This window comes from Athene cunicularia (assembly GCF_003259725.1).
Source record: "Athene cunicularia isolate RWA chromosome 2 unlocalized genomic scaffold, athCun1 chr2_part1, whole genome shotgun sequence".
Lineage (NCBI taxonomy): Eukaryota > Metazoa > Chordata > Aves > Strigiformes > Strigidae > Athene > Athene cunicularia.
This window is the reverse complement of record NW_020799095.1, coordinates 139,291,929-139,318,976: the sequence shown is the minus strand read 5'-3', so window position 1 is coordinate 139,318,976 and position 27,048 is coordinate 139,291,929. Positions and strand designations below refer to the sequence as shown.

General features: G+C 38.4%; 1 protein-coding gene across 1 annotated transcript in view; it reads left to right on the top strand.

Annotated features, from left to right (window-relative positions):
* The first annotated feature begins 281 nt into the window (after nucleotides 1-281).
* The window catches only part of SAMD12 (sterile alpha motif domain containing 12), a 159,651-nt gene continuing 132,884 nt past the window's right edge, over nucleotides 282-27,048 (top strand). Inside the window, exons 1-2 of the mRNA XM_026841512.1 lie at nucleotides 282-432; nucleotides 1,103-1,278. Of these exons, the coding sequence (XP_026697313.1) occupies nucleotides 282-432; nucleotides 1,103-1,278 (327 nt within the window). The remainder of the gene's footprint in view (nucleotides 433-1,102; nucleotides 1,279-27,048) is intronic.

Sequence of the window (27,048 nt, the reverse complement as noted above, 5' to 3'; positions counted from 1 at the left end):
GGTGCTGTAGTCGAAGGACCCTTTGCCTTTTCCGGCAGCTGGAGCCTGTTTCACATGAGAAGCTTTCAAGGACTAATCTGTAGCTGGTAGAAACTGGCAGTTCTGATTCCTTCCCCTGCTCCCCACCCTCTGCTTCTAAGCCCAGCAAGAGTAAAAGGGCAGCTTTTATTTTGGCTTTACATTACATTGTGTTTTGGGTTTCTATTCAGGTCTGTCAAACATTGCACCGTGGTATTTGAGCAAAGTTCTTTTGCATACAGGGGAAGTTGGGACTGTTAATTATGAATAGCACTAAAAGTAGCGCAGTTACCCAGGAACATGAAGAGGAAGTTGCCTCAGGATCCACACGTTTTAAGATTGCTACACGTGCCAAGAAGGCTGTTAAGCCTGTTCTCTATGTGATTGCTGGAACTGTGAAATTTTGGACAGAAAGTGATTAAATGACTGCCATAGTTCTAAATGTGCATTTCTGTGGTATGGTTTGCATTTGTTTTACTTTTTCCTCTGGCTGCTTTCCTTATTCTGCTGCCATTAGTCCACACCTCATTATATGCTCCTAGAGAGTGCATCCCTCTTGCTTGTTAGGGTGGTGTAGGTGGTAATTTGCAGTGGTACAAAGTGCTGAAGGAGAGATAATCAGCTGGGTAAATCATTACTCTGTGCAGAGACCAACTTGCTGTGCACAGCTTGCTTACCCCGCATTGTTTAGGACCTACAATATTGTAGTAATTGAAAACGTAATAGAAAATCTTTAACTTGCTTAGCAAAAAAAAGGTATGGCTGAATGATTACTACATGGTGATATATTGTCCTATCCTAGTAAAAGCTGTAAGTTGAGGGTCTTGGCCACTAGTGTATCCAATAGAGCAAAGCTCAACACGGTACCCTGCACTAAATAGCCTTAACACAGTGCTGGATTGCCTCTCATTTTCTTTCTCAAATATCTTACCCTGAACCCATGTCAAGGTATAGACAGTTCTTTTGCCATGATCTGACGTAGCTCTGGTTACCATGTAGCAGTTCCTAATACTTTATGATAAATGTTTGTAACATTGGTTTCTTCTTTCCTAAGCAGTGTTTTCTTTCTCTTATTTTTTCCCAGCTATCCATTGCAATCTGAATCCAAATGGTATTGATCACCCTGTCCCCACAGAAGGTATTAATCTGCAACTTGAAGGTGAAGGAGTTGAATCGCCCTCTGTTAAGAACACTACTAGTCCAAAAGGGCCTGAGTCAAAAGAGACACCCAAGAGACAGGTGGAGCCAGAAATATCTAAGGTAGGTAGGACTGGATTCTTATTTATTTTGGTGAGTCTTAAAGAATCCAGGCTTCTTGAAGTGTTGGCTACTGCTTAAAAAGCACTTATCCTCATGTTAAAGACATACAAAGGTGCAAAAATAACAGCCTGAGGAAATGGGTGTTACAGAAGCAGGGTATTGCCATGGAGTTTTAGCCCACACATATCTTGGACATTGTATTATTTTATTTTTCTCTAGATGAAGATAATTAAAATAATGCAATCTCTTTTTCTCTAGCATTGTGGAGACTTTTTTTCCAAATTACTTGGATAACAACCAGGATGGGAATACGTATGTTTTTCTTGAGAGTTTTTTGTTTGGTTGTTTATTTTTTCCTGGGGCAGGTAAAGGAAGGAAAAGGTTCTATGGATATATGAATATATGGATTTTTATATGGATGACTGAGTTTTTATTAAACTCTTAACTAATTTTAGGTAAAATACAAGTCACTTCTTCCATGTCTGGTATGTCAGTGAATAAACATACTTCAGAAGTGAATTCCTGAAGACAAATGAAGTGTCTGTTCTCATTCATAAGCAGACCTGACTACCAAGTGCAGGTGAATTTGTGTGCTTCAGACACTTTGGGTACAGGACAATAATTTGTCATATTAGATATATTTTTAACTAGAACTAGAATGAAAAATAAGAGAATGCTTAAAAAAAAAAAAAGAGATATCTTTTAAAAGCCTTATCAGTCTTCTTGATCTTTAAAGGCCTAGAATGAGGGTTTTGGAGGCGATTTCAACAGAGTTGGAAATAGAGTTCTTCCTGAATCTGACACTTTAGGAATTAATAGAGCAAATAAAATGTGTCCTTTTTTTTTGTTAAAAAAAGTCCAAAAAAGACAGTATCAGTTAATTAAATGACTGAACAAGTAAGAGTATTTCCTACTGTTACCAGTACAATAAATCTAACAATATGGGTATAGTTATAATGTATTTCACTTATAGAATAAAATAGTATTGAATTTCTTGAGCAGTAGCCTTAACAATGAAGGCTCAGTATGAGTTCTCCATTCTGATTTTTATCTAAAATACCTAGTTTAAAATGAGTAGAATTTAAACTCATTTAATTCTGTCTTAAGTCATTGAACTAGATCTAGTACAAATTTTCATTGATCATAATCACTGCTACTTGTAGGTTTTTTTGTGGCCAGTTATCAAGCACGTTGCTGATTTCTCTTTGAACCCTTGGAGAAGAGGTTTGTGTTATTGCTTTGAATCATCAATTTGGTAACAAGACCACCAAATTTGGATGAGCTTTGAGACAAAGCTTAGATAATAATGCCTTTACCCAGATTTTGCAGCCAAAGGCAAGCTAACCCTGCCCATTTTTCAACATCACCAGTTGAAAATCTGCCCTGTATGGAAAGCTGAAGAGATGTGTTAAGCTCGTAGGGGCTCTTACAAGGTTGGAATGTAAAGCTAAATGGTGCAATGGGGTTTCCAATGGAGAATGGGCTCATGTGTAGTTGATATGGAACATGGGCAGATCAAGTTTGTCTTTGCTTGCAAAAGACTCATCCTAGTGGAAAATCAGGATGAAATATATTGGTGTTTAAATGTAATGGAGCCTGTTGCCAGTGTTTTAGAAGTCCTTACTGGACTGATGAATAGAAAACTGTTTCCAAGGCTGTCCCTGCTGGAGATATCTGGGCAGGAGAAGGAAGTGTAGCGTTCTCAAAGTAGTAAAATGAACTATTGATTTCCTACATTTGATTGCAGTAGCTTTATTTAGAAAGTTGAACATGCTTCAGATTTAAAAACAAACCAACCACCAAACAAAACTAAACATTTGCTTGATGGAATAAGCTTGGCATAATAGTATCAAGCTAATGAAGTGGACTTTTTTTCTGAATGTATTGCTTCCTTGTTAGCAACTTTGGTTTTTATGTGGTATATTAACTTGGTGATGTTTTTCATCCGGATTCATAGGTTCCAGCCTGAGGTGGTCTCTTTTCTGGCTTGCTCTGCCTTAAATTTAAAAATTGTGTTGCTTTATCCTCTAAAATATGAATATAGAGTTGGGTTTGTAACTTGTGTGGCTTTAAGACTCGAATTAAGCTGTCATTATGAAACTTAATCCATGCAATCATATCTGTGCAGTGGAAAGATGGGTGGGAATAGAGGAAAGTATTGTAAATAAAACATTGTGGGCAGAGCCATTTGTTTTATATTTTCTCATTGCTCAGTTGTTTTTAAAAAGGTTTCTTTGCAACCCTGTGTACTCAAATGATATTAACGCGTACCTCGTATCCACGGTAGTGAGACTTATATTTCACAAAGCAATGCAACATATTGAATGCAATTTTAGATGCCTTATTAGACCATCTTCTTTGCTTTCAGCTTTCTAATTTGTCTTCATTGGGACCAATTCCAGCACTTTAAACCCCTGGCTGCTCTAAGGTTTTGCTGTCCAAAGAAACAAACAAAATCGCTTTTCTAATGAAGTGTGTCCTTCTGTTCTCAGCTATGAACTTGCAGAACAGTAGTAACTCATGGGCTACAAGTAGATTTAAAGTTACTTTTTATGCAGTTATTATAATGTAAATAGGGGGGTACAAGTGTTTGTTCCTATATTTGGCATGCAGACAGCAGGAAGTGTAGCATGAGTGAAGGATCACTCATTTAGAAGTTCCTGATGAGTACGGAGTCTAATTTTTATAGACTGAGGTAGAGTTCTAATGGAAAACAGAACAGATGATCTTAGTCTCCCTCAGCTGGTTCCCTAATGAACCACCTTGTTATGAATGTGAGCAAGTCCAGAAAAGGCCAAGATTATTCGTATCTAAACTGATGTGCATAATCCAGTGAGACTCTGGTTAATATACAGGATATAATACAAATTAAGGCAACTATATGAAATGTAAAAATACTTAGCTTTTTTGGTTTACATATTTATTTTAAAGTGTATATGTGTGTGTATATATATATCAATATACACACTTGGTCAGCAATTTATTTTTCATTATTCTTTGTATTTAAAAAATAATCCGGCAGTTGGGTGGACACTTTTACAGAGCAGAAGACTTCACTGGAGAAAGTGGGGACGGCTTTTCATTTACATTTAAAAAATATATATTATTTCTTTAGCACCTATATCTAACCTCTGGGTGTGTTTTCTGGAATTCTTATTTTTTCATTAAAATTCTACTTCTGGCTCTCATGTCTGGTCTGTTTGGTTTTAATATCATAGTTATCTCTAGATAAACACAATGAGTCAGGACATTTGGAGTTACAAAGTAGAGTTCTGTTTAAAAAAAATTAAAAGTTTTACTATAGTTTTGAAGTCCTGTACTTCTCTGAGTAGAAGCTTTTAACAGAAGGTGACTTTCCTAACAAGATTCAGAAAATCATCTCCTGCAGAAGTATTAACTTTTATCAAGGCTTCCCACATGTTGTACTCATAAAGCCCTGTTCATTGTGAGCATGAGACCCAAATCTGGTCTGTCACTTATTAGAAAATGATTATTTATTCAGGGAGTTTTGATTCCTAAATAAGGTGTGCATATCTGGTGACACACTTTGTCTCATTATGTGGTAGCAGCACTAGCAAATAATAAAGGCTTTTTAATGGCAACTGCTAAAGTTAGTCTTTTTATCATGTGTTAGCAATGGCAGGTTTTTTTATCTGACTTGGAGACAAATTAACAGTCCTTTTAAAATGTTTATGAAAACTATAAAAATAAACTGGTGAAAGAAATGAGAAGCTTTTTTACCTGGAATTCTGTTGATAAATGCTATATAGACCCCAGTGGACTATACTTCTTGTGGTGTAGGTAATTAATTCTTTTGGTTGCTTTTGCTTTCTTAAAAAACAACCCAGCTTTCTTTCAAAATGACATCAGTGAAGGGCTGACTGAACTGAGTAACAAGAGGATGAGAATTTATCTCAGCTTACTGGGTCCAGTTCAGAGCTGACTGGGGTGGAAGCAGCTCCTCTGGATTCCTGGGGAGTTTTGCTCTGCTTGGGAAGTATTTGGGGTGTGTGTCAAGTGTGTGATGAAATGTCCAGGGACGAGAGAGTAAGTGTGTTATAAAATTCTTCTTAGAAATATAAGGCTTCTGAGTAATAAGGGTGTTATAGAGTTCTTAGAAATATAAAAGTAGTTTTCAGGTATTTTTTTTAAAAAAATAAATGTCCTGGTACTGTTCTCTAAAGACAGAATAGAAAAAGTAATTTTCTAGATGAAGTCTTCAGTTTTTTTAATCAGTGGCTTCTGCTTCACAGTGTTTATCCTTTTTGTCAAGCTTAGAAAATGAAAATGGGTTGAATGAGAAAGATGGTATTTGCCAAGCAGTGGTCCTGACGATGAATATAATGAACATGTATTCCCATCAGCATAGCTGCTTGGTATGCCAAGCCCATTTTATTCACACTTGCCCCTTCCCCCTGACACACCACCCCCCCACAGAGCCCCCCTTTTAATTTTTTTTTTATTTTTTTTTTTTTGCCATTGGTTGAGAAACAGCAGTGGCTACTGAACTGGGGCAATGAGGTGTTACTATTTTGTGTTGTCTTCAACTATCCCCCTCTTGTGAAACTTGTGGTGGCCACAGGATATGTGAAGCCAGATTGGATGGCTGAAGTTACCAAAGTTTTGCCAGTTGAAGTGGAGGTTCAGAATAATGCCAGCTGGACTGTTCCACTCCTCCAGGTTTTGCTTTAAAATTGTGTGGCAGGGTGAGAAGGTGTTTGAATTTCAGACCTCTACACATATTTCAGCTGATGTGCAGACCCTGGATGGTAAAATGTTACTTTACTGACCTGAAGTTTGCTTTTCTTAGTTGATTTTTGTGGAGAAATAGTTAGAAAATTACCAATGTCCACATCAGATCACCACAATAAAACCCAACAAATACGGTGTGAGTGTGGGGTTTTTTTAAAATTTTTTTTAATTTTTTTTTCCTCTCCCCACTCTTTGACTGCAGTAGTGACAAAACACCACTTACTATATTCAGCCTTTTTTATGACTAGCAAAAATAAGTACAGAATCTGAGTGTACAGTATGTCTGAAGTAGATTTAAAATCATTTACTAAGTGTTAATATCAGCTGAAATAATTACACTTTAGGGCAATCTGCCTTTCTAATGTCTCATTCTATGATTATTAGAAATACACAATAATTAGTGTGCTCACTTCTATCTTAATTTTCAATAGACTTTTTCTTTCATGTTTTTCATAGTTAGAAGTATGCATATTGTCTTGCTTTCAGGTGTCTAGATTGGGGGCTGAAATGTTTGATGTGTATGTATCTCTTCCTCTCTCAGCCTATCACTCATGATTGTGACCTCTGGCTGAAGTCTGAAGTTTCAGAACCATGCAGTGAACAAACCTATCCTGAGCGGTGAAACATGGGTGCTGGGTGACCCTGTACATTTCAAGCAGCCGAGGCTGATGTTTTGTTTATCACTCTGAGGTTTTACTGGTGTGAATGAAGTGCTGGAGTAACCCTACCTGTAGTGCAGAATATAGTTGCTTGATTCAGAATTTACACTGTCATGAGCCAGGAAAACAAGAAACACCTCTCTGGTGGGGTTTTGTAAGTCAGTGTATCATAGGAGGACAAATGCCTGATCCAGAATCCAAATTTATTCTTACTCTCTACCATGTTTTTCCCCATTGCTATATCATCCATTCTTGTAACAAATAGTGTAATGTGAAGGTCCATGTTTTTGCAGTGAGGTGGCTGCTTCTGTTCATCCTGTTTGCCCTGACTGCGTGCCTGGCAATTCTGAAATATCATCTGCCCTGACAGCAGCTGCACGTAAGTGGGGGATCTTGTCTGAGTTAGTTTGTTGTGCTCTGCTTATGACAGTGAGGGGAAAAGAAGGGCATCTGCAAAGGAACATTATTAATTTAATTCTCCTTCACCCCCCATCACAAGGTGGGATTATTTTCCAATTGCTTCTCTTCTTTCTTCCCATAGCTAGTCAGAATAATTAGCTCAGACTAATACTTGGCTCTTTAGATGGGTATAAGTAGAACAGATTAAATTTACTCACAAAGACTACTATTGATTGACCTTCCAAACTGTTTGAAGGGATCCTTTATGAAATTCATCTGTACAAGCAGGCTCTATCTACAACTTCAGTCCATCAGATGATAATAGGAAGAGAAATTTCTGTTTGTCAGGCTTTTTACAGTTGGACTTTAACCAAAAAAATCAATGACAAAAACACTTCCAGTGGCAGTATGCACACAGTGAATGCATGTGAAGGATGGCAAAGCGTTGGCCCCTGGGAAGCAGTGCAGTCTGTGACCCTGTGGTGTGCCGGGGGCTGCACAAATGCACAACAAAGTGGTGGTTTCTGCCGCAGGGAGCGAATGCAGTCCTCGCATAGGGCAGGCAAAAGCAGATGGTTACAAAGAGGCAGCTGAGGGAGCATAAGGAGGGAAATGTAGTCTGATCTGGCTCCTGTTGTCCTGTGAAAGCTATCAATGTGAAATTTGTGTTCTTTTCCATTACACTAGTGTGAAAAGGAGCAGCAATTGCAGTACATATTAGCAAAGATAAGCTGTAAAAAGCCATGGTAGTACTCTAGAAATAAGTGAGATATCTAATACTATAGACACATGTAGACACAGACACATTATTTAAAAGAACTTCTCTTTGGGGAAAAAGAAATATAGATAAAAAGATGGAGCAGCTTTTAAAGGAAAAAGCAATTCCACACACCGTGTGGATGCATAATGTACTTATAGTGCCTGTTCTGCTGCTTGCCTCATTGTGAAGCTGCTTCACAAAGCCATCCAAACCCTCTGCTTTCACTTTGAAGCTTGAAGCTACTTTAAGGGTTTCATAGCGATTGCTTTAAAAATAAAGCAGTATTTTAATGACACAGCTACCTTGATGGGGAAGGAAAAGTATAGAATTGCCCAGTAAAGAAAACCGCATTGTGATTAGAGGGATTACAAAATGTATTATAGAGCCAATTTAGCATTTAAAATGGGAAAGTAGTTTAATGCTCCACTGCTGGCACTGCAGGTTCTGCAAATAGTACATCTCAGATGAGTTATAACAATAATTTCATTAATCTGCCACATGTGTTCGTAGGACACTTCTGACAAAACTGATTAGCAGTTGCTGTAGTCTACCTTTCTCTTTAGAAGTGGGAACGTTTTTTCTTTTCCATTTTGAAAAATAACATAATTGCTGAGCACTGGAAGTGGAATGTGTCACAATCACAAAAGGAGTGTGGGGTTGTAATAGCCTTGATGTCTGAAGGGTGTTTCTTGTGTTATCAACCTCTCAATCTTTCCCTCGGTGCAGAGGTGCACTAGGGAGAGAAGGGATTTCATTACAGAGTCTGGAAAAGGGTGGCCTTGGGGCCGAGTGGAGTCTGTCTTCTCCTCAGTTACCATGGGTGGAATTGAGCTTGCCGATGAGGGCAATTTAAGTGTCTATATGTAAGCTAGTGTCTAAACTATTAGATTTGTTGGAGTTCTAGTCAGTATGCTCAGAGGAGTACAGAGAGGGATCAGACTGCATCTCAAGTGAGCACTGCTCAGCTGAATCTGGCGACTCTTTGGGGGCTGCATTGACACTTGAGTTTAGGTATTTGGATTTCAAACTCAGTTCTGTCCTCTGCTGTACTGGCTAACCATCCTCTGCATTTGATGCTGAAATGTCTGATGGAGGTGAAACCTTGTGTCGGGAAACTATTTCAGAAGCTGCGTTTACCTCAAAAATTGTATTTTGAACATTTAGAATAGACTAGTCCCATGCCTATGGCTATAATAAAGATGATCTTCTGGCAAGCAAATAGTGCTCAATCTGAAAAAATGTCTGGTTTATGGATTAAAAGGAAGTAATTGGAGTGGATGTGTTATTCTTTCCCTTTCTTTTAGTTGGTCTTGGACTTCAGAAGCCTGTTGCTGTAGAAGTGAAGTTCTTGCTCTTTGGCTCAGTTTTTCTAACCATAGAATGAGGATAATTAGGACCAGTTAAAACTGTTGTTTCAATAGAAAACTGAGCTTTAGAATAAATTTTCTACCAAACTTTTTTCTTTTGCATGTGTATGTATGTAAAATTGATTGACCAAATGCACTCCAGCATGTACCTGAAAACATGAAGACATTGGCTTCGTCAGGCTGCTCAAAGATAATAAATGCAGCACCACATTTACTGCCTGTTCCCATTCCCCTCTGTGGGACAGATTCTCCAGCTGTTTTCTATGGTAGGTAGTGGCGAAGGCCACTTTGTATCATGCCTCTGATTTTGATTGAAGTATGCTGTGGATGGGGACTAGAGTGTGCATGGTGTTTGGCTCTGAGGGGTATCTTGTCTCATCTGGGGCCTCTAGGCACTGGAGAAATGCTGACAGTAATGACCTCTGAAATCAAGGAGGCTTCTCAGTATACTTTGCAAATACTGGTTCTTTTTAGCTATTTCTGAATGTGGACTTCAGTCAGAAGTGTTTCTGTTTTATCTCTATTCCACAGTCAGCTGCACATTACTGTGTAGCTGATGCGCCACTGCAGGGATCAGGGAAACAACTCCCAGATGTTAAAGCAGACGTTTTCTACAGTGCTGTGTATTATTAGTGGGGCAAGCAGAAGGTAAGGAGAATGTTGTGTTTAATGAGAGAAATTTTTCCCTTTCCCTCTTTAATTTTTTGACTAACTGATTTGTAAGTGGCATGGGGTTTCCTTGGCTGTGATCCCATTAAGTGAAACTTTGATATAGTGATTCAACCTGGGGATGGCTTCAAGTTGCCACTTTAAAAGAAGTGTTGTGAGTTTGCAGTGGGAGAGTGCAGGGTGGGAAGAAGCAGTACAACAGTATGTTTCTTTGAATTTGGGAAGTGTCAAAGTTAATCTGCAGCTGAGACCATCAGTACTTGGAAAAGACTAATGTTGGTGATAGGGGCATCAAACATCACAAGTAATTTCCTTTTAAGAGATTAGGGAATGTGAATCCAATTTCTTCAACAAATCCACAGTTTAAGAAGAGAAAAGAGATTACCTTCTGGTTTTAGGCTATTTACTTATTGTAGCTTTTGAACTGTCTCTTGTTCTGTTCATGCAAACTTGTGATGTTTTCCTATTCTTGAAGTATATCAGCTGTCATCTTTGGCCTGCCAGCCCTTGAGCCCTTACAGACCGGCACATAGCCATCACATACAGACTGGCACATAGCCCACTGGTTTAGTCTTTATTTCACCTGCCAAACTGATCTTGTTACCCCTAGAGCCTGTATCTTTTTCTCTTCATCTGCCCCCCTATGGAGAGCAAAGAGTTCACTGGAGGCAAAGAGTTAGCTACGACCAGTTAAGACTGATGTAGTATTTAATCTTGCTTCACAAACTGTTGCCTGAAATGGGAAATGCTGATTCTGGTCTCTGTGGTACAGTGCTACTAAAGCCCACCTATGCCTGATTCCAGTTGAGTAAGCAGAATCTGCTTAGGGCTTCTCATAGTCTGACTGAGTGTGCAGTGGGAGAAGATTAACATGGGTTTCAGGAGGAAGCAATGCCCCTCTTATGTCCTACAGCAGCTCACAGATGCAACCTATCTCCTTGCAATCTCAAGAGCTGCAACAGTAGAAGCAGCTAGAGTGTGCAGCCAGGGCTGTAGGGGAGAGGGAGCAAGGCCACTGTTTTGGGTAATAGGAAGCTGTTAAATTGGCTATTTCTTACAACATAAACATTGCATTTCCTGCCTGCCTGGAGGTCGCCACACAACTGCTAGTAGTGATTAACATGATTTGGAACATCAGTTGTTCTATCTCCCTTACTTCCTAGTTCTCACCCAGAGGTTGTAGTTATTACCAGTAGGGGCTGTTCTCAGAAGATGTACTTGGCAGAATGAGTATTTCCAATTTTACCAATGTCTAGGTTAAATGTGTCCTTGACATGCATACGTAAAAGTAGAAAACCTTCAGCTCTGAACAAGATAGAGTTGCTGCATATCTTGAGGCCTTTTTTCTATCCTCAACATAGAGAATCTCATAAGTGGGTATTATGTTCTGCCTGTTTTCCTTTTTTCTCTCTAATATCTCTAAGTGCATCCATCAACCACTGATGACTTTGCTGACCTAGACACCCTCTACTTTTTTGCCTTTTTTTCCTTGCTTTAAACAAAACCATGACAATAGTCTATATCTAATGGTTTTAGAACTGTTATTAATTCATCTTTCATTCAAGGCTGATTGCTTTCAATCTTAGCAGTACACTTTAGATTGCGAAGGATTTTGTGAATGTGTTCATTATGAAAAGGTAGATGTAACTGAACTTCAGCATACCTATGCTGATAATACAGTCTTTTATCTAAATAAAGCTTGTGTACAGATGAAGATGTATTTTTAAATAATCAGTATCCTTGATGATTAAATAGTCTTTATCTCCAGAAAAAGGTTTTCTATCACAATCATATGTTCTTCAAATACAAGACTGTCTCAAACTTAATTCTCTTCTGGTGACTCAGAAGTTTTTCTTTTTTCAGGTTTGTCCTAAAACCCAAATAGATTAATTGTCAACATTTCAACATTAGATGATATGTGAAGTTGATGAGGAAAACTGAAAATGCTGTTCCATGTACTAAGCTCTCCTGAAACTTTATTGTTGATTGTAGAAGAAGAGTCTGAAGTGTTTGTGAAGGTTCATGCTTATTAAACTGTCACTACTGTTTTCTTTTTCTGTAGGGAGGGCTATTTTATGGCTTGCAAACTAGTTAATTTTCCATAGTAACTGGTAGCAACTTATTTCGGAAGAGTTTTTTTTTGCCTGGATAATTATCAGCTTTGTTTTCCATAGCTGTTGTTTCATGTTCCCTTACTCTGTTGCAATAATTTAGTATTGGGAAGGGATTAATTTTGAACAGTATTTTTGAAGGGGGGAAAAAAAAACACCCCAGTGCCAAATGAAATGCTCAGATCAGGTAAGTGTTCAGCATGTTGATTAAACTCTCAAATTCTGATGAAATTCAGTTATTTGTATGTGTACATTAGTACGTATTGCCCCTTCTGCCTTTTGCTGGGAGGAGAACAGTACAAGATATTACCTTTGTTTTTCTCTGTTGACTTTTTCTCTTCCTCCCTGGTTTCCAGGTTCCAAAGGACACAAAAATGCTGATAAAAGCCAAAGAGAAGAATAACTGGAAAGGCAGTTGGTTTAGCTTTTGATTCCAAAAGATTATTGTAGAATGTAGTCAGGTTGTGTGAACAGGCCTGACACTTGGTGGGAAAAAATCCACACCAGAGTGCATCCTATTGCTGTGCTCTAAAATATCTTGTTCAATTGATTCTGAAAACACCAGATAAACTGAACAGGTGAAAATGAACTTGAAAATTAAATTAGATCCTCTATACATGGCACAATGATGGCAAAAAAAAATTATTGTTGATTAAATTCTTGTTTAACTTCTCTGCATCATCTTTCTCTGATACCCCTCTTCCATGGTTAGGTTTCTGGTCTGGGTTTGTAGATTGTTGTGTGTTCTATCACAGCTCCCTCTTTGTTGTTTGTTTGTTTGTGTTTTTTTTGTTTTTGTTTTTTTTTTACAAACCTGGTTCCCTTCAGGATCTTACGAAGACTTCTACTGGTTTGGAGAGGGAACATGATGGAGTGAAAGTGCAAGTGTGTCCTAGCTGAACCGAGCTGAATATGGAGCACCCCATTTAGTGGTGTATTTCCTGCAGGACTTTTCAGTCCTCAGCCCCTACTTTCTCTCATTTTATTGAGTTAACTGCTCAGTTCTTTGACTTCAGTGAGTTGATCACTTTATCATCTACTTGGATTATCTCACTCTGGCTCTTATTAGTGATAGAGTACTATGTACTTGTTGGTCAAGAGCAACCAATGAGAACTATCCCCTTTGGCAGTGTTTCCGTGTTAATTTGGCTTGTTTTAATCACTTTGCCATGCTGGCAATAGTTAGCGAGAATATTGCTTTTCTGTTTCTGCTGCTGAGAGAAAAGTCTGTGAAGGTGCAGTCTAAATAGAACTAGGGGGAGACTGAATCAGATTAGGAGGAGGAACAAGAGATTTCAATCTAAAAAAGTAGTAACCTTAATAACCAAATGTGTTTTGATTTTACACAACTTCACCAGCTTTACCACATGCTTCAGTTTGTCCTAATGTGTAAGAGATGAGAACGGTGATCTTACAGTGAAACAGGAGATTGCAAGCATTTCTTGTTCAGAGAAAAGTATCAGCCCTCTATGGTCAGTGCTATAATTTCATGAACAATGGAGTGGGGAGCAGTGAAATTATCCATCTTGTAGACTGGGATGTATCATTGAGCTCAAAGGATCAAAAGAAAAAGCTGAGGAAGGCATAGGCTGCAGGGATAGTAGGTGGATGATGGAGATTGGGCAAAGTAGTAGAATATGTGCAGTAAAAGGGAATTTGACTGCAGATGGTGAAATATAGTGTAATGGAAAACTTAATTTCTAGGATGGGTTTGAATATCACACTGTATTTATAAATCTTAGAATTGAGAAGGAGGTAAACACAGAAAATTGTGGCTGCTGCATGCAAATAGACTAGAAGAATAAAATTTGTGTGCTGACACAAGCAAGTAGAGTTGTAAAACAAGGTAGAACTTGAAACTTTCCTACCTATTAGAAGGGCCCTCTCTTTATTAGTGGGTATTAATCTGCCACATGTATAAACAGATTGACTATAACCTCTCCCTGAGCAAAGCTCATATTGGTTGTTTCACTTTTGATCCTGTTCTAAATAGATTGACAAGGATTATTTTGTAAAAACAGTAAATTGAATTTCAGTGACCTTTGGAATCTGTGTGAAATATAAAAATATAAGAGATGAGCTTCAGGTGTGTTATTGCTCTTTTAATCAGTGAAGCAACACAAAGTAAAAACCATATGTAAGAATTTTTCTACTTTCACTTTCTAAATTAGTTATCATTAGTGGTTCTTTTGTTAGTGAAGGCCTTTAGGACTATTGAATTTCAACCAATTTGTTAGAAAAAATATTCTAATTTACTATTTTTATTCTCTCCAAACATATATAGCTCTTAATGTGTTGCAACACAAATTTTACACAATAAGTAATTGTGATTAGTGCTAGCAAGTATCATGTATCATAGAGTGGTTTAGGTTGGAAGGGACCTTAAAGATCATCTAGTTCCAAACCCCCTGCCATGGGCAAGGACACCTTCAAATACAATATGTACTTTCAAACAATGTGCCGTAATAGTTCAGTGTATTTCTACTGTGTATTATGCCTGGGTTTAGAAGAGGTGTTAAATAGCATTCCTAAAGTTTATTTCTGATTATACTAGCCAAGAGAGTAGCATCAGAACCATTTGTGAATATTGATAATATTTTCTTGTCTGTCAGGAAACAGCCTTTTCTTATGTGCATATGCTAATAATTTTGTGTTGTAAAATAATAAAAGGCTATAGTACTGTGTTCAAAGAAATAGCAGTAGAATAAAAGCGAGGAAGAAACCTCCACCTCCATGTAATCTTTTCCATGAGAACACAGATATTTCATCTCATGAAGTAAACCTTGAAGCTTTCAGTAATCATGAGGTGATTGCATCTCCTCTAGGGATAGTGCGAAAGTGACTTCAGTAGAAAATCCTTGTTGACTACCGAGGTTTTGGAAACATGTCTTTATAAACAACTGGTAATAAAATGTTAATTTATAATTGTAAAATGGTGGTGTAGCAGCTATGTACAAGCTCCATGTGGGAAGCATCAATGACAAATGGGAAGATGGGTGTGCCTGGCTCCTAGAACTGTGCTGTTGCATCTTTGAGTGAGTGGGCTGTCTCATGAGCTGTGAGCAGAACAGCTTAAATAGCGTAGAAGAGACAGGGCAGGTGAGAAAAGAAAATGTGAAAAGTACTGCACAGCTCCAAGGGAAAGCTGAATCCCTTAAAAGCGTGATTATCTGGAAACCCCATGCAGTGCCTTGCAAAACTGGGTCTGTCAAAATGCTGCCTGTCAGTAGATGGTGCTCTTTATTATCAGGTATTTACTCATGCTGCCTGTGTTTGACTGTGTTTTCACGTAAAAGCATTCTTTAACTGTTAATTTCTCTGAATTCTGATGTCTGGGAGATTAGGAAACAGAGGCATCCGAGCGACTGCCAAAAAAAATTAAATAGTATTGACTAAGTTCCTTTGAAACATCCTCCATCCTTGAATTTTTCAATAACTTTTGCTTGTGAACATGTATTGTTTTGAACTTGGACAAATTCAGAAGCTTCAAGCATAAAAAACCTTGAACAAAAATTGTGGATTGAGGACATGTAGCAGGCTAATTCAGTCTGGCAACAGACATGTAAGAAACTGCAATAATGTGATCTAAAATAAAACCGTGAAGCAGTCCTAAAGTTTTCTTTTGCATATCAACTTTGCAGTTTTACCTGATGTTTCTAGACAGATAGGAATTAGTTTATTTTTAAATGTAATACTTCTTAGAAAGGACTTAAATTAGTGAAATTGTAAGTTTTACCTGGAGTCATTTGTTCATTGGTAATTGGATGGATATAAAACGCTGCAGAAAAATGAAGATTTCCTTATTAATGTGATTGAAGTATTATTGGACCCTGCTTGCATTTTTTATTTTTTGGAAAATATGCCAGCTCTGGAGGAAAAAAGTTAAATGTGTTAATTGTGTAAAAACATCACTTGCCAAAGGCTGCTGTTGAGACGAAAGCCTTGATCTGGGCAGCAGACCAGAATGGCAGCCCTGATGTGGAATTTGAGATGCTTTAAAGTTATGCATGTCTTTATGCAGTGGTCTGTGTATAGAACATCAGCTACTTAACCAAGAGTTAAATTTTGGCTTGTGAAATGAATTTGCCCCTGGAGTGAATCTTGAGAACTGCCTGCTGTTCCCTGCCTGACACTACTGCTCTTTCTGCAAACAGAAACTGAAGGATTAGTGTGAATTTTTCATGTAATGCAAGCAAATGATCCAAGAAAGAGAAGAGACCCGAGTTCCTTCCAGAAATGTAATGAAAATATTTCTAGTTCTTTATTCAGGGCCAGTTTGTCTTCCCAGCACATCAATTTAGATATCCCTTCACAGATTTTTCTCCAGAAAGGATGTATAGTGTATGTACTCAAGACATTACAACGGATTAGTATCGTTCCTCAGAAAGGCTAATTTACCTTTTCTCAGCCCTTCCTTCACACTTGTCTCCTTACCACCCAAGTTCCTTATATTGAGGTCAGGTGGGCATAATATTTTTGTTGAAAATCTCAACATTTCTAGGGGCATCTCACAGCTGCCATCCCCAGGAAGATGTTGCTGAGGTGTTTGGGGCTGGATTTACAAATGGTACCTAGAACCAAAGATGCAAAGCTTCATTGACTGGCATTCCTCCCCTGCTTAGCCTCCTCATGGTGTCTGCCAGGATGTTCTTGGGGAATCCCCATTTTCCTAGGAGTGATGTGATCTAGGAGATATGTTCAGAGCATGGCAACAATATTAACCTCTGCCTTCCTTCCCGGCCCCCCCCGAATCTGGTCTGCTGAGTCGTGGGCTTTATAGCTCCAAATCTTCAGGGTTTTGAGCAGAGATGGTGCTGCTGCCACATCCTTGTTTCCTTTTAAAGTAAGGACGAGCTTCTGACCTTTCAAATTTATTTGCTGCACTACAAGAAGAGGTACTTACTGTGAGTAAGAAGAGATGTCTCCCTTTGTCCTGGGCTGGCCTTGATGTGAATATGGGACTTGTGCTCTGTGGCTTTTTCTGTATCTTCTTGTTGGCTAACTTAGGCTGCTTCCTAGCCAGGAGGGTCTGCCCTTCATGAATCTGTTAGAGTTTTTTTGCTTTCTCTAATAAAGGGGATAAAAGGGCATTGTAGTGCTTAAGCTCTTTTTATGAATGTAGGACTTCATAGGGATGATAAGAGAATACAGGAATTCCCTTATTAGGAGAGAAGACTAGTTTCTCAAAAGTAATTAGCAAGAAATTACATTGACATCAGAAGTGCACTGCTTGTTTTGAAAAATAAGTAGTGTATCTGCTTTCCAGATATTTGAGAAATCCATTATGACCTTCTACACAGGCATTTCAGTGCTGCTGCATGAATCAGGTGGCTGGGCTCATCTGCCTCTTCTATCAACATTTGCCTGACTTTCCTAGAAGTGGAAGTAATGTCTTACTGGGAAGCAAGAGGTTGACCTGTCAGTGGAGGCTCAGAGACCTTTTCTTACTCTTACTCATGTACACATCTGGCCTATAACGTTGTTCTCAAAATGTATTTGGCTCAAGATAACATAGTTAGGAGTCAACTGGCAAAGATACCTAGAAAACTTTGCTTGCTGTTGGGGTATAAAATGCCTTGGCTGCTGCACTTGCCTTCTGCATATGAATGAGCCTATCCATAAAGACTGAAAGTTGGCATAGAAAGGTTATACTACTTCTTACAGTACAAGCCTCTTAATTGGCACATCTGCTGGAAACAAAGGTGCCAAAAAAATGTGATTCACTCAGAAGGAGTAAACCTTGTAAGGAAGCAACCTGTCATTATTTAGTAGGGATTAAAATCCTCTCAGGATGTTAGATGTTCTCCTTGTACAAAGGTACTGTTGTTGAGCTAATGGCAGAATTAACCTCACTACATCCAAATACTGAAGGAACAGTTTTATAGCTTTTCTCATATAGAAATTCTTCACTCTCTGTGTCTTTTGAGATCAAAAAATGACTTTAACCTTCACCTTAGACATATGGCAGCTATTAAAAAAAAAAAAAAAAGCTGCTACTTAAACCCTGTGTTGTGACATGTCAAGTATTTTATCAACACAATACTGTAATTAGAAATAGAAGGACTGAGGTGTGGTCTGTGCTGGACAGACTTACTATGTCAGGGTAACTCCACCAGTAAATCCCAAGAATAAAAAAATTCTGCTAGTATCTTAAAGACAACTCCCCCAGAGACAGGTATGCTGCCTTGGCAAAAGCAATATTATGTCATAGATGTGTGTTTCATTAAAAAAGCTTGTCACCAAAAAGCACCTAACTCCCACTGACACTGTTAGGTATGTGTTTCTGAGATTAAGCTTAGCCTGTATTTGAACAACCTTTTCATTAGATTATCATGAACATTTAGAAACATAGGCAATATTATTTTTAGAATTTAATTTGTAAGGAGGATTTTGAATTTTAGATACACACTTATGTTTTCTTGTTGGCGTTACTTGAAATCTCTGGAAAGACCAGAGTACTGCTCTGTACAACTACTTCCCCCCCCCTCCCCTTGTTAAATGAAGATCTATTTGTATTATAGTAGTATTCTTCTTAGTAAAGAAAACTAATTTTTATAAGCCTTAAGTTCTACCATTAAGCTACACATCATGATTTTTAATTGACACATTTCAGTTCATATCCATGTTAGTATGCATAATGTGAATGTGAAACAGGAACATTTAAAACAGTCATGGTCCTGTCTAGTTCATATTTCAAGGCAGCATGTTTGCGATTCTTATTGCTAACTATTGATAATTGAGCTGTTTTTGAAAGAATCCAGTTAAGTGACTGAAGAATTGCAGATAAAGCATCACTAAATATATGTGCTTATGAGTCAGAAACATTCTCGTGATCCCCCAAACAAATAAATACAGGCTGACCAACTTCCTTTTAATTCTTAGTGTTGAATTCACAATTATAAAATTAAAACTTTGTGCTATCCTTCAGATGTCTGCTTTTTTAGCTCTCATCTTTTGCCGTTTACTGTTCTGTAGTTAGAGCAACAATATTTCAGTGTAGTATTGACATTTTTGTGCAAATTAGACATTTCCCCAGCCAATTCTGGCCTGTAGATTTTGTTGCTGCTACAGACTGTATTTTAGCAGAATTCTTCTATATGACCATCTTTAAGTATGTGAGAAAATCAATGGACCTACTTATACTCCTGATATGTATTTATTTTAATGGAATTCCTGATAAGCAGTCTGTTTAGTTCAGCTCTAGATGTAACTACCTAAGATGCAACTTGTAAAGGTGTCAGGATTGATTGGGAAAAAAAAAAAAGTGGGAATGGAGACTCCTTTGTAATTGTCAGTTTTGTAGTATAGGTAGGTTTTGAGTAGTGTTATTTTAAAATTTTAATCTAGATCTGGAGAAAATATTTTTTCATATTCTCAGTTGAAATACTGAGTTTCCTCAAAAGTTGGAATTTCAGTTGCTCTGACGGTATTTCTGAGTTCAGGACCAACTGTTGGAAAAGGGGGAGCTACATTTCAGCACTGTCTTTCCTATGTGCACCTGAATGGATTTGAATTTACGGCTTTCACCAGGGTGGAGCACTCTCCTATGCCTACCACTAGTCTGAACAGAGTGTTCTGTGATGAAGACTAATGCCATCTTTGCAGTAGGTATAGTACTTAGTCCTTAAGACAGGATAAAAGATGGGCTAACCTGCAAGTTATGTGTGCCATGTCAGGGGCGAATGTCTCAATTTTTTTATTTTTGCTGTAGTGGATGTGAAATAAAGAACATGAGCTTGTAATAAAGTTTAGTAATAGGTTAATTACTTGTTGTAACTTGTTGTTAATACACAGGGCTGTTAACTGAAATTATTTGTTTCTTCTTTGACTTAATATGAGTAACAAGCAGACTAGAGAAGTTCAAGGAGGAACCTTTTTTATCTTCATAGCTGCACAAGGCATGCTAGTAGGGCATCTGCTGTGTGAACAGAAATTGTCCATTCTCCAGAGCTATGCAGTATACAGAGTAGGTTTCTGTTTGTAAAAGCAGGAGGATTTGTATTTACTTGTGAAGACTGTAATCTGTGATATAAGATAGTGATAGTTAGAGCCCAGACTTGGACAGGTTTGAATTGTCTCAGGTAGAGAAGAGAAATCAAAGCCACATCAATGAAGAAGTATCAAACAATTGATGTATCTTGTGAAGTAAGAACCCTCACCTTGGCAGAACAAGTTTCCCTCTCTGCATTTTCTCTGCAAATATCCAAGAGCAAATATTTAATTTTTGGACTGAAAGGAATCTTTTGCACTGAGTGAAATGAATCTTTAGTTTGGCAAGATTAAAAATGCGCTGGTTTTAGATTAAGTGAATTTTAAAACATTACACTCTTTCGATTTGGCTGTGCTCCTTTTTCTTTTTTTTGATTGTGCTCCTGGTCCTACATGTGATTTTATTTTAAGCATTGTTGGCTTGTCTGCCCTGGTTGTGGCTTTCAGGATTTTTGATAGCAGGATTTTGATGTTCAGACAAGCTTCTTGACAATGCTGAGGAGTGTTCTGTCTTCTCCTTCTCGTCCTGACACTTCAGTTCTTCACAGTTTGCTGATAGTGCCGCTGCCATTTATATCAACACCAGCATCTGCCAGTCATGATTCTTGCTTTCAGAGTGCAATACCTCATTGAAAGAGAGTACTCTCATAGGAAATGTGTCACCTTATTTATCCTTGCTTGTTGTTTCGATACTGTCTTTATCCCAATCAGGATAATGCTTAGTGATTTTTTTTTTTTTTTTTTGACAACTTTATCTTTTCCTGTTGATGGTTATACTTGTGACAGCCTTAAGCCTCTAACAACTTCTTACTTTTCAGATTAATCTCATTACTTTTCATAATTTGTTTCCTTTCCTTCCCTTTGCAGTATGTTTGTAGTATACCTAAGCTTGTGGCATCAGTATAGAGGTACTGGATTGGGTCTATCCTGGTGTTGCTTGAAAGCGAGGTAAAACCTCCCCCTTTTTTCAATGGTCTTTGAACAAGTGGTGGTGCTACACAGATTTGGGATCCTGGGGTAGAATTTTCTGCTTGTGTAGAACTGGCCTTAGGCATTGCCATAGCAGTTTCTTGGTAAAGAAGAAGCCAGTGGCTTACTTGGCCCTTGAAGTTGTGAAAAGGTGAAGAGACTGTAAGTGAGAGAGATGGGAGGCTGTGAACCACTGCTGCTAATATAGGCGGGGCCTTGTAGAAGTGGCATTTATTACACCCCTCTTCCAGAAAGTGAGAGGATAGGAATAGCAAATCTGTTCTACAGAACTGTTTCCACTCCTCCTGTACCTTCCATGGCTTCCCTGCCAGTCTCCAGTCCTTCCCCTACCTGGTCCTTCTTGGAGAGGGCTGACCTGGCCCTGTGCACCCTGTGCTCAGAGCCCTGAGCTGGTGCTTCTCAGGTGTCCTGACTTCCCCCTTCAGCTCTGTTCTCTCCTCTCTCCCCCACGATGTCAAGGTGTGGCAGGTGCATCTGCCCAATGCGAGCAGAGCTTCTTGGCTCCTGAAGTGTACCAGCTTTGGGCTGCCTTTGTACTCAGGGCCTCGTGGCAATTGGGGCTTTTGGCCAATGAGAGCTGCTACTGACTACAGGTCAGATTGGTCCTGGGTATAAATGGAGTCCCCGGGGGGGGCTACTTGGGGCTCATCCCCTGGAGCAGCAGCTGCTGTCGAGGACTCTCCCCTTGGGTCAGGATGCTGCCCAAGGAAACTCCTTGAGGTGCCTTGGGTCCGGACGCTGCCCTGAGCAGGTCCTCGAGGTTGAGAGCCCTCACTTGTCAGGTGAGTGATAAAGCGGTTTGGGTTGTCGTTAAACCCTAGGTAGCAGGGCTTTGTAAAGCATTTGGGGTTGTCATTAAACTCCAGAGAGTGGGGCTTTGTCTGCGTTTTGGGTTGCTGTTAAACCCTATAGAGTTCTTTGTTATGTGTTCTGGGTTACCTTTAACCCTAGAAAGCTGTTCTGTTCTCCTCTCACAGACATTTGAACCTGTAATTTACGGAGAGCTAGTTACTTGCATGAATAATAATAATTTTTTATTATTTTTGATGGTCGGTTGTTTATTTGAGAGTATCCGTAACACAAGGGATGGTCCCCATCTGTCAGTGGCTGGACTGAGGGGGCAATGATCTCTCTGCAAGTCTGGTTTGTGTCTCTCCTTAGACTTCAGATGTGTTTGAACTAGCTTGGAGTCAGTGAGGATGTGGTTCTCCTGTGGCCTCAGGTACTTTGTCCTGGACTTCATTTGTGCTCCGGTGAGACAGAGAACTGGCTGCACTGAGTTGCTTCTCTAAAACAACCAATATATTCTGAGAATATGAATTCAGGTGAACCAGGAAGGTATTATAGCCCTACTCTGATCTTTCTGCTGGCTAGTGATGGGAAATAACTCCCTCTTGCGTGTACCTGTAACTGATCTTGTCTTTTGTGGGATCCCGTATGTGGAGCCTGAGTTGGGCAGCATGGTGTGGCCATGTGCCAGCGGACTGGACCAGGGAAGGAGGGGCAACGTGTAGGACAAGCATGGGAGTGATGGGAGAAGGACTCAGATGTGGGCTGTGTACTGCTTCTGGCAGCATGCTTTGAGCATCAGGCTGTGTTAACAGATGTGAGCTCCCTGGCAGCTGCACAGCCTCCAAGTCTTGCTCACGGCGTCATTATATGACACTCAGTTGCATTTTTCATCTTGCCGTGAGGAGCAAGTAAGTTTGGGGCTGCAAATGTGAGACGCAAGCTTGCAATTTAGGGGATGTAATGCACTAACTGACCACGATTCCAGCACAGTTTGGGAGTCTTGGTAAGTCTCCCATGTCTCAATAGTTTTCATTCAAAGTGGAAATTTTGTGTTGATGAGTCCTAAGTATATGACTTGCATGATAGCTGTTGTTGTGTCTGTTTTAATCCTTCCTGGGTGGTATTAGAGTTTAAGTCTTGGCTAAACTGAAGTTGGTGCAGACTTGGCATTTAAAGTGTGCTTTAAACTAAATTGCAATGATTTTTCTTTAAAATATTTTATTTACCATACTGTTTTTTTGTTTTTCGCAGTGACTTAAGTAATAAACTAGAATATGACTGTCAGGATTGCTGATCCAATTAAAGTTTTAAACATTCAATCTTTTATCAGCATAAGAAGGAAGGTATCATAAAGTATTTTCCTGTTGTTTTTCTTTTTTAAATAAATGCATTTCATCTAGTTTGTCATTTTTGTCTTTCCTTAGTATTAAAATTATTAGTAACACAGATGGGAACACAATGGAAGTTTCAGTGGTTTTATGGGGTATCTGCTTCTTACTGTAATTTTCTTTAGTCTTTGCTGGTAAAATTTCTAAGTATGACTATCTGACTGAGAAAGTGAATTTCTAAAACAAAATGTGTCCCTTCCAGATTCTTCAATATTTTAAGATATCCTATAAAAAAATATTCACTAGCCTGGCTCATTTCTTCTGTTCTTTCCAGAACTGAGACCAGCTTTTATGTTAGGCATTGATTCTGAATTCTGTATAGGCAGTTTAATGTTGGAGAAGTAATTTGGAATATATGAAAAAGATTCCTATTTTTTTCAGTTTTAGAAATATAACCCAAGCATGTTTTTTTAAAAAAAAAATAAAATCATGCTTTTGAAATTCTTAATGGGCACTGCTGCTTCTTGTCATGAGCAATGAAGATGATTCTGTTAGTGTTGCTTCTGGAGCAGACTGAAAGATTTGACATTAACTTAGATTTTTTTGAGTTGTGTCGTTTAAGTTCTCTGTTATGTGTATCTATATCAGAAACACATAAAACTTTATTTTTCTAATTTTTAAATATATTATTGGCCCTCTACAGTTTGCTTGCAGAAGATACTATGTTTTGATTTTACAAATATTTCCTTCTCAACTTCATGCATGAAGTGATCCTGTTTCTTTCCTCCCAGTCTCTGATCAGACACATCAATGGTTTTCTGACACATTTTTTTTCCTACCCCAGCTGCTTCTGCATTATTCTAGGGGTGATAGCCACCCATCTCGCTCCCTCTGTCCTTACTAGGTAGCAGTGACCTTATAACTACTTTCTTTTGCTCTTCCCATACCTCCCCTCACAGCTGTCGGCCTACTTTTCTCTTGAACTGCCTAACTGGGTTAACATAATGGTTCACCATTGAGCAGTTGTACTCCACATCTACTCTGTATGAAGATTTCTTCGTGTCTGAAACACAGCTGGCAGAGCTCTGTGCTGCTGGTCTAATAAATGATGGTGCTTCTCCTTGCAGCCTTGCCTTGTTTATGCCCTTTGACCAGCACAGCTGTAATAAAATTGGTCCTGCTTTTTTTCTTTTTCTGGTTAAACTGTGAAGTCCAGAGAGTGTCTCATATGTGTTGGAGCAGAATCTGCCTTAATGCTTTAGGCAGTACCTTTTTTATCCATCTCGGTTTCATACAAGCATTTTTTTTTAGGCAGAAATTGTAGAGTCTGATTTTGGATAAATTTGAATGTAAATATGCACTGACTTTGCTTACATGTCAGTATCAGTATGTTGGCAAATTGGATGTTACAAATGGTACCAGGCAACCTCCTTCCAGCAGACCTGGAGCCGTTTGACTGAAGACCCTGATCTCCACAATCGCTGATTTTCTAATCTGAACAGATTCTTAAACACACAAAATGTTTGGGTTGGAGAAGCTCTTTTAAATAACTTGGCTCATAATATGTTACGTAGTTTTAATAATGAGACTGAATCCCGTGTCACTCAAAAATACAGAAACCTTTATTTTCTGGAGTAAAATACAATAAAGACAAAGAAATTCTGGTAAATAATTTAACCTTCAAAATTGGCAGGCTTGGTAAACTGCACCTGAAAAGCCAAAGAGAGTTGTATGTCATTGCTTAGGAAGAGCAGGGCTTGGTTGCTAATGCTATTCTGAACACTGAAATACAGTCTCTAGTAGTGTGCAGGCTGTGATTTTGATTCGTTTGTTTGTTTTGGAGTAGTAATGTTAAGTACTGTCTTCTCTACACTATAGAACAAAGAAATTGTCATGTATTAAATGTGCTTTTTGTTTTCTTTTTCCTTGGGCGTAATTTTTATAAATTGAGATACACCTAGCAAAAACTGGGGTTAGCCAATTTAGAAGAGTTTGATACAAAATCCTGAAGAAACTGGTTTTCCTTCAAATATACAAGAAAAGATCATAATACTGAAGACTTTTATTCTCATCAGATCTGTATCTGGCACATGAGTTGGAATAGTGTTTGGCAGGATTAAACTATTAAAGTGTTGCCAGCAAAGGGTGATCTTAGGATGAGTTTATGTCAGGAAAATGAAAGGCAAGCTGGACCAAAGATATTTTAAAAATATTTTATTTTAATCAGTTTAGGCCTATTGTTTGACTGAGCTGATAAACAGAAATAAAGTAAAACATAATGTTTTCCACCTTTCAAGGTAGCTTATATGTATAGTTAGTGGCACAGAACTCATTTGGTAGATATGTTTATGGTAGGGGTAATTTTTCTTGGTTTACTGGGAATTTTTTTTAGTATAAGATCTAGCTTTAGAGCAGGGAAGAAACTAACGAATTTTGTGGGAGGGAAGCATATTTTTTCATAGCCTTTCACTTGGAGCATCTGGCTGGAAAATATTTTGGGTATGATGTTCCAAAAATGAAAGCAACAACAATATACTTTTTATAACCATTGCTTTGAAAACCCTGTATTCCTTTAACTCAAGTCCTTATGAATTAGAAAATGAAGCATAATGCTTGATGGTGGCAGTGTAAAAATGTCTTCTTTGGACTGAGGTTGTAAGTTCAAGTCAAACATGTTGCAATCATAATTCTGAACATTGGACAGTGAAAAAATCAGGATGTATGTCTGCTGTGTGGTGATCTGCATATTGCATGGCATAATAGCTACATTTGAAACTGTTTCAGTTCTATAGGCACAGAGGGAAATGTTAAATTTGTACTGTAATTGCTGATAAACTTGCTTCAGATGTTTAACATGATGATACTTAAACCTTTGAAGAGGAGAATAGTTGCAGTACTGAAAAAAGCAACCTCTTAGTTAAAACAGATGTTGGCACTACTTGTATGTTTTCAGCTAGGAATAAATAGCTTGTAAACCTATAGCTAGCTATATATATTTGTAGACAAATATTTGTGATTTAAGTATTTTTGTGATGTACAAAGACAGGCAGTAACAATTTATTTTTCAAGGACTTGCAGACTTTTCTCTAGTCTTCAGAAATTCCAGTGCTCAAGAAATATCTTTAAATTTAAGCAGTAACATGTAAAGATAGATGCTGAAGTCTTGACCCGGTTGTTCGAAGATTTTTACGGAATCAAAGGGACTGCTTGTGTTATGGCTATATTTACTTGGGTTTTTTTCTTTGATGTATTTGTGAAGGACACGCATTTATATATGTGTGTAATAAAAATCAGCGAACTGATACCATAATATTTGGCTCTTCACTGAAATTCCGTTTCTTCTTTGACTCAAATAGCAGTAGCAAGTAGGCTAAAGAAGTTCAAAGAGGAGCCTTTGATCTTCCTAGTTGCATGAGGAGCCGTTACGGGGCACTTGCTCTCCCTACAGAGGCTGCCCCTTCTCCAGAGGGATGCAGTGTCCAGAGCAGGTTTCTCTGTGTGCGGAAGACTGACATGGTTCTCAGAAAGGATAGTGGTAGAGCAAGTGCTGTCCTGGTTATAGTGCACCATCAACACCTCTGGAAGTTTCTTTTTTTATGGATACCAAATCTGTCAGTCAAGCTTCTGCCTGCTGCATGTTGGTAGGTGGCAGCAAAGGATGAGAATCAATTATTTGGGGTGGTTTTATGTATTATTGTGATACCTCTACAATTGGATGGTGCCTATTTGTGTGTTTGAAAAAAGGTTTATGTTTCTGGTGAATGTGGTTTTGTTCAAAACAAAAAAGGCTGAGCTAAGGGATCTGCATTATATTATATATTTAACAATATTTTCCCTGCTATTTAAATAAATTTCTACCCAGACAGTGAAAAAGTGGGAAGATTGAACATGGGAAGTACAAGACATGTTTGCCTCTTGGAATTTTAGCTCTGCCATATTCCCTGTCCTTATCTT